Below are 15,363 nucleotides of genomic sequence, written 5' to 3'. Positions count from 1 at the left end.
TGACCCCACTCCCCATCAAATCATGGCACAGTTTCTGCAAACTTTTTTTTGCATGTCCCGAGGAGTTCGGGGAAACTAAGCTGGAATGTATTAATGATTTGTAATCAGTTGCGTTGAGTGTGAAAAAGCAAACACCAATATTGCTTATTACATGGCAAGAAGAATAAACAAGCTTCAGAAGCGTTGTACAAAGATCTGAACAGGCGAGCATGAAACAGTGCCAAAGTAGAAATATAAATATGCAATTAAAAAAAATTCAGCCTGTCTCGACTGGGGCATTGAATCTCAGACCTCCAGATTACTGTCAATCATTCTACCATTACACCACAGAGGTTTTCTAGTAGTTAGGAAAATGAAATGTTTATATTCCTCACTAGGACTAGGATACGAGTTACGAGTTTCGCTCTGAACCCACGAGGATGAATACATTAGAGAGTGTGTAGCTCCATTTTTATTTTGAAATGATCAAACTGACAAATTAGGGAGCACTGGTGTAAGATAAAGATCTAAAAAGGTGTGTATGAAACACTGTCAGAAAAAGCAGAAAGAAAGAGCATATTTTTCTGGTGATGACATTGCTTTATTTATTTACAAATGATCTATAATATCAGAGTGATAAAACAAAACAACAAACTTAAGCTTTATATAGCACAATACCCATTTAATGTGCTCAAAGCACTTTACAAGGGGTCCTCAGCCAACAGAAACACTTATCACTGAGGACAAGATATAACGCCTATTAGGCTATATTACAATGTTTTTTGGACAGAGTCAACAATGTTAATGGAAAGGTACTCATCTTACACCCGAGTACAATGACAGAATATGAGTAAAGAGCCTTTTCCAAGGATTCAACTATTCGCCACTCAGAGCAGGACTCGAACCTAGGACCTTCTGATCTGAAGGAGTGTCATACCACTAGACCACATAGCTTCACAAACAAGGTAACTCGTGTACAACTCACTGGATCAACTTATGAGTTAATTCCAAGAAGTCTATGAACTCTTTAATAATTCTGAATTAAGTTTTTAAATTCATAAAATCAGTTTTCGACAATACACATTTATATTTCAACAGAGTTTAACATAAATTTTGAGGAATGATGAAAAAACTAACCAGTTGTTTCTCCATCTTTTAGATTCCTACCATTAAAAAAAAAAAGATATAATAAGATACTTAATCATTTTTTTTGGCCTTTGAATTTGAATCAAGTGTTGACTGACCTCAATTTTAACTTTCCAAGTTAAAGTTAATGTTAAAATTCCAACACTTTTTTGGGGGTAAAATTTATCATCCTGCAAAATTTGTCTTATTTGCATGAGAAAAACTGCAATAAATGTTTTAATATAAGCATTCATTTACAACCTATAAGAGATGCAATAATGCAGATGCAGTTTTTAAAAATCATTAATTAGAGTATAAAAGAGCTGCACGTCACATTATAAAACCAGACGACAAATTACTTTTTACCATTTGGTAATTCTAATTAACCATCAAAAGATTTCGGCAGTATACTAAACATCAGAGTAAATTCTATGACCTTACACAGCCTCTCAAATAGGGACATATTTAAATCTACATCCCAATTCTTTTATTAACTTAGATATATATATAAATGCAACAATATGCTATAAATCCTCTGTGTTCCATTTTTGACTTTTCTTCTCCTTCGCAGCAGTCTTTTTGTTCTTTCTTTCTGTATATCTTTGCATTCCCCCACTCTCCTCCAACTCTTTGAGATATTGTTCTCTGAATCTGGCTTTCTTTTCGGCTGTTAAGAAAAAAAGCAAAGGGCAATCATGATGAGATCTGGCTGTTTTCACAGACAGAACTGGAACAACAATACAACACAGGTTCATTGAGTCCACAGTTACATGGTTGTTCCTGCTCTATTGGTGCACACAATAAGATTTAAAATTAGAATAAAATCAACCCCCTCTACCCCTGTAAAAGGTTAACGTTTTTCAAATGCAACTTGCTCAATAGCATTTGTGTTTCATGAATCTTTAAAATATGGCATGTTTCGTCTTAAAAACAGAGGATTTGCTTTCATACCACAAGGCTAACCAGTTAACTTTATGAAATCGTAATTGCTGATTTGGTATTAAAATAAATATAAAACTTTTGACCACAAGTCACTTCTATATAATTAAAAAAATACAAAATGTTTAAGTTATCACATAAATCTTTTGGAAAATAATTTAAATCTGATTTGCTATTCACCACAGCAGTGACAACCTTGTATTGAAGTTGAGTGAAGACGAAACGGGTCAATATCATGGATCATTATAGTTTACAATAATTATGGATTATTCCTTTGCTAATTCAACAAATTGCACATTTGAAATTGAAAAAATATAAAACAAGTCACTTCTAACCAGAATGCAAAGCTCTATATAATATAAAAATTACAGAATGTTTAAATTATCGAATAATCTTTTGGGAAAGAATGTAAATCTGATTTGCTGTTCGTCACAACTGAACAGAGACATACTTGTTATGAAGTTGAGAGAATTTGAAACATCAATATCATAGATCATTATTTTTTTAAACAAGAAATTACTGTATGAACCATTCCTTAGCTAATTCAACATAACAAATAGCTTAATGCTTCCTTTTAAAAGCTACTGTTTTGTATCATAATTATATTCCAAGTAGCTAAAAAAGCATAGAAAGAAGAACCAATCTAGGAATTGCAGGACTACAAATTCAGAGTTTCAGGTACCTTATTTCTCCCTTTTAAGACACACTTCACTTCATAAACTCTCTCGAGTTCACATAAATGACCAATCAAACTAAAATTGTTTGATTCCATTCATGTTGAATTCAGGAGAATTAACACACTTGTGACAATGCAGTAAAAATATAATTTCTTATCTTTTTGTGTAAACATAGAATTTTGAACTTACAACTCTTGAGGAAAAATGGTTTCTTTCCTTCCAAAACTTTCTTTTTCTCTTCCTTTTTCCACTCCTTCTCCATCTCTTTCATTTTCTCATTTCTCTTTTCGGTCTTTTCTTGTTGTTTCTTGGTTTAAAATAAGAAATAAAATCACAAGATAATTAATATAGGCTGTCAACATGGCTTTCATGACAATACAATTAGAAACAAACCCTTTAAAGACAAATAATCACAACCTGATTACAGTGGAACCTCCCGATTACGACACCTCCGAATAGCGACAACCTCCTGATAACGACATTGACCCGTGGTCCCGATTATTTTTCTATTTAAGATCAGTAAAAAAAAAACCCTCTTGGCTGATATGCATTAATAAAAACCAAGGTATAAATGTAAGTGTAAGCAAGTAAACCCAAAATCTTGGAAAATGTGATATTATGTGGTGATAGAAGTAGTAGTAGTAGTAGTAGTAGTAGTAGTAGTGTTTTTGTGGGAGGAGGAGGAATTTTATCTAACTCGCAACGTCCGAATTACCTGTTTTTGTTTGTTTTAAAGGGTTTTACAGCGCTTGTGACACATCTATGTCATATCAGCGCCAGTAAAAAGGAAGAAAATTGGATAGTAAAAAACATTCAAGATTTACAATTGAAATGACATACGAAAAATTAAGACAAAGGGGAATGGTTTAAATAGGGAACAGATGTAGATTCCAGGAGCACACTATCAGTGTACTCAGTTCAGATCACCTAAAAGTCTCATCCAGACACACGCACAAGAACCCTCTAAGAGGAATACACTACAATGTTTTGTTTGTTTTGTGAATGTTAATAATAACTGGTCCCGCGGGCCTTACCACGCCCACTTTGTCCGCCATCTTGGAAACCTCTAAATAACGACATCTCCGGAAATCGTCATAAAAACTCGGTCCCGTGGCATGTCGTTATCGGGAGGTTCCACTGTATCTAACATTTGGATTTTAAAAAAAGAATGAAAAACCTTAAACATCATATATAAAGACGCTCAGCACTACTATGGACCCACTGTCAGGTACATACAGAATACCAAAAATAACGTCAATAAAATACAATGTCTTCTCTTAATCCGTCCAAGAAAAGCACTGACCATTGATGGAAAGTGATAGATTCTTGCCAAAGTTGACAAGATGACGATGACAAAGAAAGACATGGCTGCCAATTACAGGGATCCCTATAATAGCTTTGCTATGACAATCAATAACCGAGAGAAAATCAGATAAAATCAAAGGCAGTCATAAACTCTGATAGCTAAATGCCATTTTATCTTGTATTAGTTTGGCTCCAAATAGAAATAGATGATTACACTGGTCAAACACCAAACAGTTGCATTCTTGGTAGTTTACCCCCCCCCCCCCCCCCCCCATTTTTGGTTGCTCTGCTTTAACAACACTTCTCTATAACATTTTTTTCTGGTCCCAACTATGTAATTATAGAGCAGTTGAATTGTACCAAAATAAATATATACAACAAGGAGATTATCATCCAAAATATCCTCCCCCCAGCAGATCAAAGAATGTAAAATTGATTGTTTTCCTCTTGACAAAGAAGAACGTAAAGAAAGAAAGAACAATACTTTACAAAAGTTTTAGTCATAAGAAAAACCCAATCAAATTTTAAAAGTAAAGACTTTGACCAATACTAAATTTTGCATATGTTCATGACAAAGTAATTTCATTACCAGTCTATTGAACAACATTTTGAGCTGTGACTTCTTTTTCTTGTCTGTAGATTCTTGCATCATTTTCTGCAATTCCTGAAAAATAAAATGTTGCAAAAAAGGTTACATTGCAGTACATTAGAGCTTAACCTATCACAGTCAAACAACGGATAAGCACCACGGGTAGATGTGTGTTTTCCCACATGACCACTCCTGTAAAGACTGATAGCCTAAATAATCTCAGAAGACACCAGCAAAGCATCATCTTTCAACTAAGAACACAACACATACCGCTCAACACCCATTTAAACAAAGTTACAAAAGACACATCCCCTTCCTGCCCCCTATGTCAACACCCCAATGAAACAGTAACACACAAATTGCTTGAATGTCAACTTCTTGAAGACCTGAGATGCACATTCCTCCCACCAAATCCAAGCATCAGTAACACACTTTATAGTCACCTGGAACAACTACAAAAGATGTCTAATTTCTACATCATGGCACAAGACCGAAGGACTAGAGCTCAGGTGGTCGCTGGTTTGGATAAGTAAGTAAGCAAAACAACGGATAAATTTGATTTTCTTACATGGAAGTTCTGCTTGTGAAGAAAGGCAATTAAATGCGTCATTAGTGACGACAGGCAACCCCCCCCCCCCCCCCAAACAAAAAAACAAACAAACAAAACAAAACAAAAAAAGGAAAACATCATCATGACTTAAAAAGAATGCAAGACCTTGATGACTTTCAAATGTCTGTATGATCAAGGTCAACAAAAACAAAATGGTAAGCACGACTTTATCATTGATTCTAACTGTCATGATGGAGAATTATGAGCTGAACTGTGTATATCCTTTTGATAAAAATATTCAGATTATTTTATCTCAACAATAACAAAACCTACAAGTGCAGTTTTTATTCTTAAAAATCCAACACCAATGCAAAATGAGTCACGTGAACTGTTTGAGTTCAAACATAAGTAGTAACCTAGTCAAACCATGCCTCTAAATTCATTGGATAAAGCACAAATAAAACAAGGGCCTTAATTGCTCATTTTTAAAAAGATATTCTAACTCAATGTTTTAAATCTTTAAAGAGTAACTATAAATTTCAGATGTGCGAGATATATTACACTAAATTTACAGGCTTGAAAAAAGATAAGCCATCGGAAACCGATACGTTTATTTTGAAACACATGCGGAGAACATTACAAGAGAAAAAAATAAAACCCAACAACATTGACTTATCAAACTCAAGATAAAATTATTCCAGACTGTATTTATTCAATTTCGCAGTTTCAGTAAACTGCTCTTACTGGAGATAATGTGAAATTTTATTGGGTCTTCATTCTGAGTGCAAATTTGAAGTGTTGTCATTCAATCTTTCATTGAACTCTTGATTATAGAAAATAAAATACAAAAAAAAAAAAAAAAAAAAGGAGAGCGAGAGAGAGAGAGAGGAGAGAGAGAGAGAGAGAGAGAGAGAGAGAGAGAGATTTTTTTTTGTTTGTTTAGGTCTCTTCCAACACAATTGAGGTTATATGAGAGACCGCTGAAACAAAAAAACAAGCAATCTAACAAAAATAGTACAAATGTAAATCAAAATCATAACCTAAAGATATCATAAGCTAAATTATAAATAACCAAGAACAAACAGGCAGAAGATTTACAGAAAAAAAATATCCCCTGTCAAAAATACAATCACAAACCAAAGAAGCAGGATAGGCTAGTAAAGAGAAGAAGAAACGACATCACTATCGGATCGTACACCCATGAGAACATCATAGGTATACGATTCAAGGGTGATGCTCCCATCCAACCACCCGCAGACAGAGAGAGAGAGAGAGAGATAGAGAGAGAGAGAGAGGAGAGAGAGAGAGAGTAAAAATGCAATCAGTAATTGGAAAGCCACACTATCGGGACAGCCACTTAATTGGAGCAATCAGCCAGTGACAAAATATTTTCCTTATTATTTCTACTGGTTAATTTGGAACGCATGTCGGTGAATTGGAACAAATTCAGAGCTTCAACAAACTTTTTTTTGCCCTTTTAAAAAATTAACCCTGAAAAAAATTATTTTTTTTATAAGAATAATCTTAATGGCATTATAATTGACCCAGAATCAACAGCACTATTGTGTCAATAAAAATCAATTCCCTTTCATCTTACTTGCTTGATTTTGAATCTTGGGGAGAACAACGAATAATTAATATCACAGATATTGACGCAAATAGTTATTTGTTTTTGACAAGCTTGATTGTTTGATGAAATTGTGTTATTTGTTAAAAACTATAGTGGAACAACTTTAATGTGGGTTTGTTTAATATTGGATGTTTAAGGGATTTGAGCGTGTTCCATATAAATGTAAGGCCATTACATGATCACCCATTCTATTTACATCTGTCATCATGGCATGTGCATATGTTGAATAGAATGATAAATGGCAATGAAACTGTTTAGACAAAGAACTAAAACTGAGCCCTCTAACACTTTTGTTATATAAATATAATTACATAATCACAAAGTCAAATACAATAACAATATGTGAAATCTTGATAGGTTGTTCCAATAATGAAGGCCACCTGTGGAATCGATTAATTGGAACACTACTTAATTGAAACAATTTCTGTGTAACGAGGTTGGTCCAATTATACAGCTTTGACTATATATCTATTCTTGAGTATTGGCTGTTGCTATATTTAAAAAAAATAATCATGCATTGAGCAGTAATGCAGTTCTGTCACCTCAGTTTTGGGAAGAATGGACCTTCATACAAATCAAACTTACCAGTTTTTCTTTTGCCTTAATGTTATCGATGAAGGCATACTTTTTCTTGAAGGAAGTTGAATCAAACTCTCCAGACAGCTCATCAAAACGAGGGTCTCGACTTGTTGGCTGAAAAAGTTTTTCAAAAATTATTCGTGATTAGTCCAGTTGCTCTAGTACATGGAAGGGGGTGGGGAGGAGGTTTCTTACAGCAATCCAGAGTGGTGCTCATCACTGTAATTATAGTTTTGCTCAAAGAAAACTTCCTTTTTTATTTTTGCATGCTTTGTTAATAGATAGCATATAAAAAAAGGTTTATCTCTAGGTCACAATTGTTTAGAGGCAATACTCATATGATCAAACAAATGTTAATTTTCTAAATAAAATATCTGAGCATAGACTGGTCATTATTTTGCCTCCATAAAACTTTTCTGGCTTTGTTTCATGAACAAGATTGTCATTTTTCAGCATAATTAGATGTTTGACAATTACCTGTATGCTACATGGGAAACAAACAAATTAAAAAATACATCATTAAATTTCATTTCACCTTTTTATCTGCATTAGTTCTCTGTCTTGGTACTGGCTTTCTAGCAGAATATTCAGCTGGTCTGAAATTTAAAATGTAAATTGTAATAAAAATATTCCAACAATAAAACAAACAAACAAAAAACAAAACGAAAATAAAAAACAACAACAAAAAGTTTCAGATTACTTGCGTAAATTCTTTTACTCTTCTGGACAAATAATCATTGATATCTCAATAAAAAATTCAAGTCCGTACAAAAATAAAATAGAAGAATTTTATCTATAACAAGCAATAGTTTTGTTTTGTTTTGTTTTATATTTTGTTAGAACAAATTGAGACATTATTACCTGTTATGGTTTAACCTTTTGAACTCAACTCCTAAACTTGACTTTGATTGTCCTCCTGTCTTCATTTTGTTGAATCTTGAAAAATGAAAGAATGGAAATGAAACATCAATCGTATTGGAAAAGTATCAAAATTTTAAGTGATAAAGGAAGTTCAATCTTACCCATTATTCATCGATTTCACAATGTTATAAATAAACGTAGGATGCAAAGCATTCTTTCCAGCTCAGAAAGTTGGCAGAACTAGCTAAATAGTAAAAGCCAAAAACAAATTTAAAAAACCCCCCAAAAAAAACAAACAACAAATAATAAACACCCCCCCCCCCCTCCGCCCTTTCACACTACACACACAAATTTTCCAAACGTGAAGAACATTATAGGAAATTTTATGGAAGGAGGAATTTGGAGCTAATATTAGAAAAATCTATTTTTTTTAGTGAATGGACAATAAAAAATATGTAATAAATGTTTTTGTTTGCCTTGAGAAGCACATCAAACACCGACCTTTAAAAAAGTGTTGTTTTTTTGGTGTAAAACGGAATAAATTTATGAAAGAAAAATTGATTCATGATATAACAACAGTGAAAAGCAGTCAGAGTGAATAATTGCATCCACTTAAATAAGGATGAGTATATCTTAAAGAAAGACAAAATAATAAATAAGGTTGTTTTTTTGTTTTTTACTTACGCTTTAAGTCCCATCTTGTTTTGCATTGCCTTGAGTTGACCAAGTGGGATGTGAGACATCTCTAAACATGAAAAAGAAACAAAATATAATTCTTCATAAACATAACCCATGGAATAAATTAAGCTAAAATACATATATTGCTAATAAAAACTTGAAAATGTTTACATATTCAATTACCGAGTCTATAAAAGGATAAATAATCTGCTGAAACTCCTCCTAAATTATTTTTCAACCTGTTTGTGACATTCATTTTGTAATTTCATACATAAAAATTGCCAACATTTTCTTTTTCTTTATAATCAGATAAATTTCCTTTGCTCATTCACTCACTGTCTTTATGACTTAGCAACTCACACAGAGGGAGCCTTTTTACCTAATGACTTGCCAAGAGAGAGATTCAGCGTTATTTCCTGCTTTTGTTCTTACCAAACCATGTGCTGAGTCAACGATAACAGAAATAATCCATTTATATAGTGCTTATCAGTTTTACTACCATGATCTAAGTACTTCATAAGTCTTGCTTTTCAAGTTAGTATACATGCAGACAGACGAAACATTTTTTTATGAGTTTAGACAGTATTTTTGGTCAAAGACAACACTGATACAAGGCTGAACAATGGCAGAGGGACTTCCAAATTGCAGGCAGGTCTCTGATATGATGGGTAAAAAATAAATCTTGGAGGCGAAGCCTTTCTTCCAGTTCGTCAATCATCATGGTGTCTGATATTTTCTGTCATTTTTAAAAATCAGAACGCTCTATGATAATACACATTGGAGTAATGAAACTTTAAGGTCCTAAACTATCAGCTTAGGAAAAGGCTATAACAAAATACAAGACTTAAGATTCTATATTTGACTATTCAGAACAAAAATTAACCATCTTATTCAAGAACAAGACCAGAAATCCACTAGAATGACATCTTCTATATGAGGAAAGACCATTTTCCCAGTTATCTACACAAGGGTCTCAAAGAGGAGGGCTAGATAGCGTCATGACCAGGAGCAACTTCGTAGCCCAAATGGGTAGACAAGATCGGACAGTTTAGGCCAGGTAGATGGGGCCAAGGACAATGGCTTCTGTGACAATGGTAAATTGTTCTTTGGACTAGATCCATGAGTTTGTAATCAGATCTAAATCATTCTTATTGTTTTGTCTCAGGTCAGGACTGAGTCATCAAGTCAAGCCATTTTTTTTTGAGGAAAGAACTATATCAATTTGTTTCGGCTCAACAGTAACTCTGTATATTTTAAAATAATCATTTAATTGAATTAAACACAAGTTGTAAACTTGCAGCTAAATAAACGCCAAAACTGCTAAGACTCTTTTATCTTTTCTTACATTGTCTCACGGTGATATACATATTTACTCACCTTCACGCATACTAGTCTGAAATACAAAAAAAAAAAAAAAGAGTTAGAAGGTTAAGCAAAACGATGAAGAAATATTAATGTCCATATATAAAATTTTTATATTAAAAAAACCCCTTTAAATTCTAATATACAGCAGTGGTAGATTCATTACTTTATCATAGACCATAGTTAACCACTTCGATGTCCAGCGTAATCCCCATGAGAGGTATTGATATTAATTTATGTTTCCATACTCCAGATTTTAAATACACTGAAACAAAATATGGTGCGAAATTAAAACATATGGACAATTAGATGTTGATCTGACAAACACTTCCAAAACTGGTGAAAGATGAATAATAATGACGTCTAACTGATTGCTGTAGATTAGGAATAAATACAATAAACTTGATCTTTGAACAATAAAGAACAACTTGAATTTAACTATATAACATTTTGCTTCCTCAAGACTTCATATAACATAACATTCCGCTATCTTCATTCTCTCTTACTAACTACACACTCTAGTCATGCACCAGACATTCACCAATTCGAGCCCCATACACACAACAGTGACCATAATAGTGAACAGTTTTCACAACACTGATTTTCTGTGAATCAATAAAACCTAAGTTGACAATTTCATTGGCCTTATAAATTATTATCAATAAAATAAAAAATGGAAATATAGCCATCCAAAGATGGACAGGGTAACCTTTTGTCTTTCACTTTCCCCAAGTTAATGGGGAACTGATTGAAAAAAGGTAAATTTTGAGTTCATCCATTTTGTTCACCTTCAACGCTGAATAATTTCCTGAACCTAATTTTCAATGTATCTAAACTTCTGCTAGTGTAACAAAGAGTGATTTGATATGTTCTTTTAGGGCCCAATACATACAAATACAATACAATACATACCTGATATTCATCATCATGATCTGCCATGTTGGGCTTTGATAACAATTATGAAAGCAGCTAATCAAATCTCTGAAATAATGAAAATATTGACTTTGATTAAGAAATGAAATATCTTCAGGATATCCCTTTCATCTGCTTCATAGAACTGAGTGAATAAAATGTGTTGCAGCCATCTAAAGGTTCTAATAGGTGAAGGCGTTTATAACAAATTCTGTCCCTTAATTGTGTCCAACACAGTGAAAACTATAAAGAGGACAGCACAAATGTAACACGCATTTTGGATGGCTCGATGGTTCTAGCAAACAATTCATTAAAACAACAAGCCACAACATTGAGATTTATATTTATTTTATTTCTATAAGAGTCAAAGAGATTAGCCATGATGAGAGACAATAAGTTCTCACCAAACCCGTTGGTCACAATGCACAGTTGTCAATCCCAAAACAAAGGATATCATTGCTCAGTCTGCAAAGCTGTGCCATTTTTTGTTTACAATACTGTAGCATTAAACCCCACCCACTCTCGATTCTTCACCTTATCATGATTTCACCCATGGTGAAATAAAATCATGAGATTTTGTTTGATTTCTAGAATTTGCCACATTTTGAGGTTGAAAATTTGTTGTGATTAACCGAAGACTGTTGCAATTAACCAGAGACTTATATAGAATTAATTCTGTTTCTTGTGAAATGTTGCAATTAACCAAAAGTTGCGATTATCCGGAGTGGACTGTACTTTCGTTTTTTTTAAAATCCCGGTTGAGCAGTGTAATTTTACCAATATTTTGACTAGCAAGGTTGCAACATTGGATTTTTTGTAAATTAAAAAAAAAAAGTTTTTAAAGACATAAAATCAGGAAAGGGATGAGGGGTGGGCTACCGATTCCAAGTCATATTTTCACTATGACTGACAGGTGTGAAAACTATGACACTTGGGATCTTCTGAAATATAGGATTATCCAATGTGAAGTGAAAATTGTTTATTAAAATTAAATACTTAGATAACATTATAAAATATAGGCCAGCTCTATTTCTCCCAACGCTCAGGAAAATAAACTTGAACTCTATTTCTCTGAATGGCCGGCTAGCCTCCAGTAGCTGATGGGTTACGGACACGAGGTCGATGCAAAAGTAAATGATCAAACGGAGTGGACAGGGAATTCTCACAAATCATCGAGCTAGCGTTTTTTTATGCATATTGTTGACAAAGACGGATTTTATCAAAAAGTTGTGCTACCGTTCACTTTTTCACTTCGCGCTGCATTATCAAAGAGAGAACAGTAAGTAAACCTAAATAACAAAGTCAAAGTCTCAAGACGGGAACAGAGGTTGAAAGACAGGATAGGACAAAAACTCAAGATAGAAGTCTTAACAGAAAGTTGGGAATAAAAGACAGAGCGCCCAAGCACTGGCAAAAGAAAACCCCCAAAACATGCATACACATTCACCATTCATAAAGACACTCTAGCAAATAACCAAAAAAAATAAAAAATATCTTGAGAACGGAAACCTTTAGGAGAAATAGAGATCAAGTTTATTCTCCTGAGCATACGGAGAAATAGTCACTTCGTAAAGTATATTTCAAATTCCATGTTTTATACCTGTATGCTAATTTACCGCAACATTATGCACTTCTATTGTGATTGTGATGGCAATGTACCAACATGTACATATTATCAGCAGGTCTGATAACCGAATGCAATGATTATAGGACCATTGAATTTGAATGGACAATAGTTTGTGTTGCCATTGTAACAACGAGCCCATAACAATTTGAGACTCTAGTATATTAGTATCTAGGGATAGCTCGAGGTCGGAGGATCGATTCGGGTTTAGATAAAGTTAAAGGGTCTCAGGGTGGTCCTAGGGTGTTTGTTTTTCTTATTATGGTTAGTTAACGGTTCTAGGTTTTATTTTTTTCTGAGGGTTATTCAAATTTAAAGGGATATGATAGATAAATAAATAGATACTTGGTTCTGGGTTGTTTCCCATAGCCTTAGCTCGAATTCGATGAGCCAGACTGACAAAAGATCCGCGGTGAAAATACTAATTGAAAGAGATGCTAGCCAAGGAGCTTAGTCAAATGTTCTAGGCTTGATTTTATCTTAGGGTTAGTTAAAGGAATATTTGGGTTGTTTTCCTTAGTCCTTAGCACGAGGAGCTTACTCGCACTTACACTTCACTTACCTGATACTGAGTATGGAAGGCCTCCCGGTTTTTTTTTCTTGTATTTTCTCTCTGCTTTGTCTGGAACTGTTTCATACACACTTCGTAAATATCGTGGATTCTGGGTTTTATGTTACTCACCACGCTTTAGAAACCAAAGTGCCAAGCAATCTTACTTCAGGCTCTGTCTCGCGTGTTGATTGTTGTTGGTATTAGATTTTGTACTTTCACTTTATAATTGCCCCTAACTCTCCCACGGTTTGGAATCAAAGACGGACAACTTGGTGGAACTCTTTTTAAAGGAAGTACAAAATGACGTAATGTATGGAGCAGTATCAGATAAAAAGTTGGTAGTCACAACCAGAGACATGCTATTTTAATTTACAAGACAACTTATGGCGGCTTGCAGATTTAGCAGAGAAAGATGTCGGTCTTTACGCGGCCTTACCGAGCTACAGGCACCCCTATTATTGAAAGTAGACTAGCTTTGATTCTCAGCTGTTGTATATTTGCATTGTTTCATTCAAATGGTGATGATGATGATAATAATAATACTAATAATAGTAATAATAATAATAATAATAATAATAATAATAATAATAATAATAATAATAATAAAAATAATAATAATAATAATAATAGTAATAATAATAGTAATAATAATAATAATAATAATAATAAATAATAATAATAATAATAATAATAATAATAATAATAATATAATGATAATAATAATAATAATCATAATAATAATAATAATAATGATGATGATGATGATGATGATGATGATGATGATGATGATGATGATGATAATAATAATAATAATAATGATATAATAATAATAATAATAATAATAATAATAATAATGATAATAATAATGATAATAATAATAATAATAATAATAATAATAATAATAATAATAATAATAATAATAATAATAATAATGATGACACCGGGAAATGATTTACAAGGGAATGCGTGGCTATGTGGTCTTGTGGTATGACTCTCGCTTTCGGATCAGAAGGTCCTGGGTTCGAGCCTTGCTCAGCACATAGTTGAGTCCTTGGAAAAGGCTCTTTATTCACATTCTCTCACCATACTCGTGTACCTGTTTGTTAGCAGCGTTGGCTCTGTCGGAAATAAATTGTAATATCGCCCAACAGGCGTCATGTCTCGTCCTACATGATAAGTGTTGCTGTTGGTCAGGGACCCCTTGTAAAACGCTTTGAGCACGTTTAGTGGATATTGCGCTATATAAAAGCTCAACTTATAATAATCTCCCAATACATTTGACTTTTTCCCTTGTCAGGGCCAGGACGAAATCAAGAAATCATATTCCAAGACACGAACAGAAAGCAGCCTGGAAAAGGGAATCATATAACTAGGGGATAGAAGACACAGCAAGAATGATCTCCCTACCCACCACCAGAGGTCTTAAGACCAAATGTGTTTAGTTCTCACCACAATGTAAGAGGATGAGAAGAAAATGTTCAAATGACCTCAGTGGTCCATAAAGGGGAAAATGTCCTCTACTCAGTCAATCAAAGATGTTTTGTTTTTGTTTTTAAGGGTTTTACAGTGCTTGCAACACATTAAGGTCATATCAGCGCCAGTAAAAAGGAAGAAAATGGGATAGTAAAAATGTCTAGAATTACAATTAAAGCATCCAAGAATAAGGCAGACAAAAGGGAATCGGTTCAAATAGGGAACAGATGTAGATTCCAAGAGCACACTATCAGTGTACTCAGTTTGAGATCACCTAAAGTCTCATCCAGACACAAGCACAGGTCCCTACTAAGAGGAATACACTGAAATGTTTACAAATCATATATAATACATTAACAAAACATAATACAGTGCATAACAGAGAGATAATTTACAAGGAAAAAAATATCATCACCAAAATTAACTATACATTTGACTGTTTCCCTCCCAGCCAGGGTATCCGGTCAGGGCCAGGACAAAACCAAGTAATCTCATTCCAAGACAAAGACAGAAAGCATGTTGGAAAA

At 33.6% G+C, this 15,363-nt stretch overlaps 1 protein-coding gene across 2 annotated transcripts; it reads right to left on the bottom strand.

The window, feature by feature from the left end:
- Positions 1 to 558: 558 nt before the first annotated feature.
- On the bottom strand, positions 559 to 13,608 carry LOC144960701 (ribosomal RNA processing protein 36 homolog). Of its 2 annotated transcripts, none has more exons than XM_078894000.1 (10): positions 13,493 to 13,608; positions 11,187 to 11,255; positions 10,290 to 10,305; positions 8,919 to 8,979; positions 8,235 to 8,309; positions 7,909 to 7,969; positions 7,380 to 7,487; positions 4,615 to 4,689; positions 2,910 to 3,027; positions 559 to 1,771 (listed from the first exon to the last, which is right to left on the bottom strand). In XM_078894000.1, exons 2-10 carry the CDS (start codon positions 11,211 to 11,213, stop codon positions 1,629 to 1,631), a joined length of 684 nt encoding a protein of 227 aa, XP_078750126.1. In that variant the 5' UTR covers positions 11,214 to 11,255; positions 13,493 to 13,608; the 3' UTR covers positions 559 to 1,628. The 2 variants fall into 2 exon arrangements, with proteins under 2 accessions (XP_078750126.1, XP_078750121.1); XM_078893995.1 differs by having other exon boundaries at positions 13,373 to 13,600.
- Between the last annotated feature and the right edge of the window lie 1,755 nt (positions 13,609 to 15,363).

This window comes from Berghia stephanieae, chromosome 1 (assembly GCF_034508935.2).
Source record: "Berghia stephanieae isolate SIO BIC M18660-M18661 chromosome 1, UCSD_Bste_1.3, whole genome shotgun sequence".
Lineage (NCBI taxonomy): Eukaryota > Metazoa > Mollusca > Gastropoda > Nudibranchia > Aeolidiidae > Berghia > Berghia stephanieae.
Note: the sequence above shows the minus strand (reverse complement) of the source record. Positions and strands in the feature narration are given on the sequence as shown.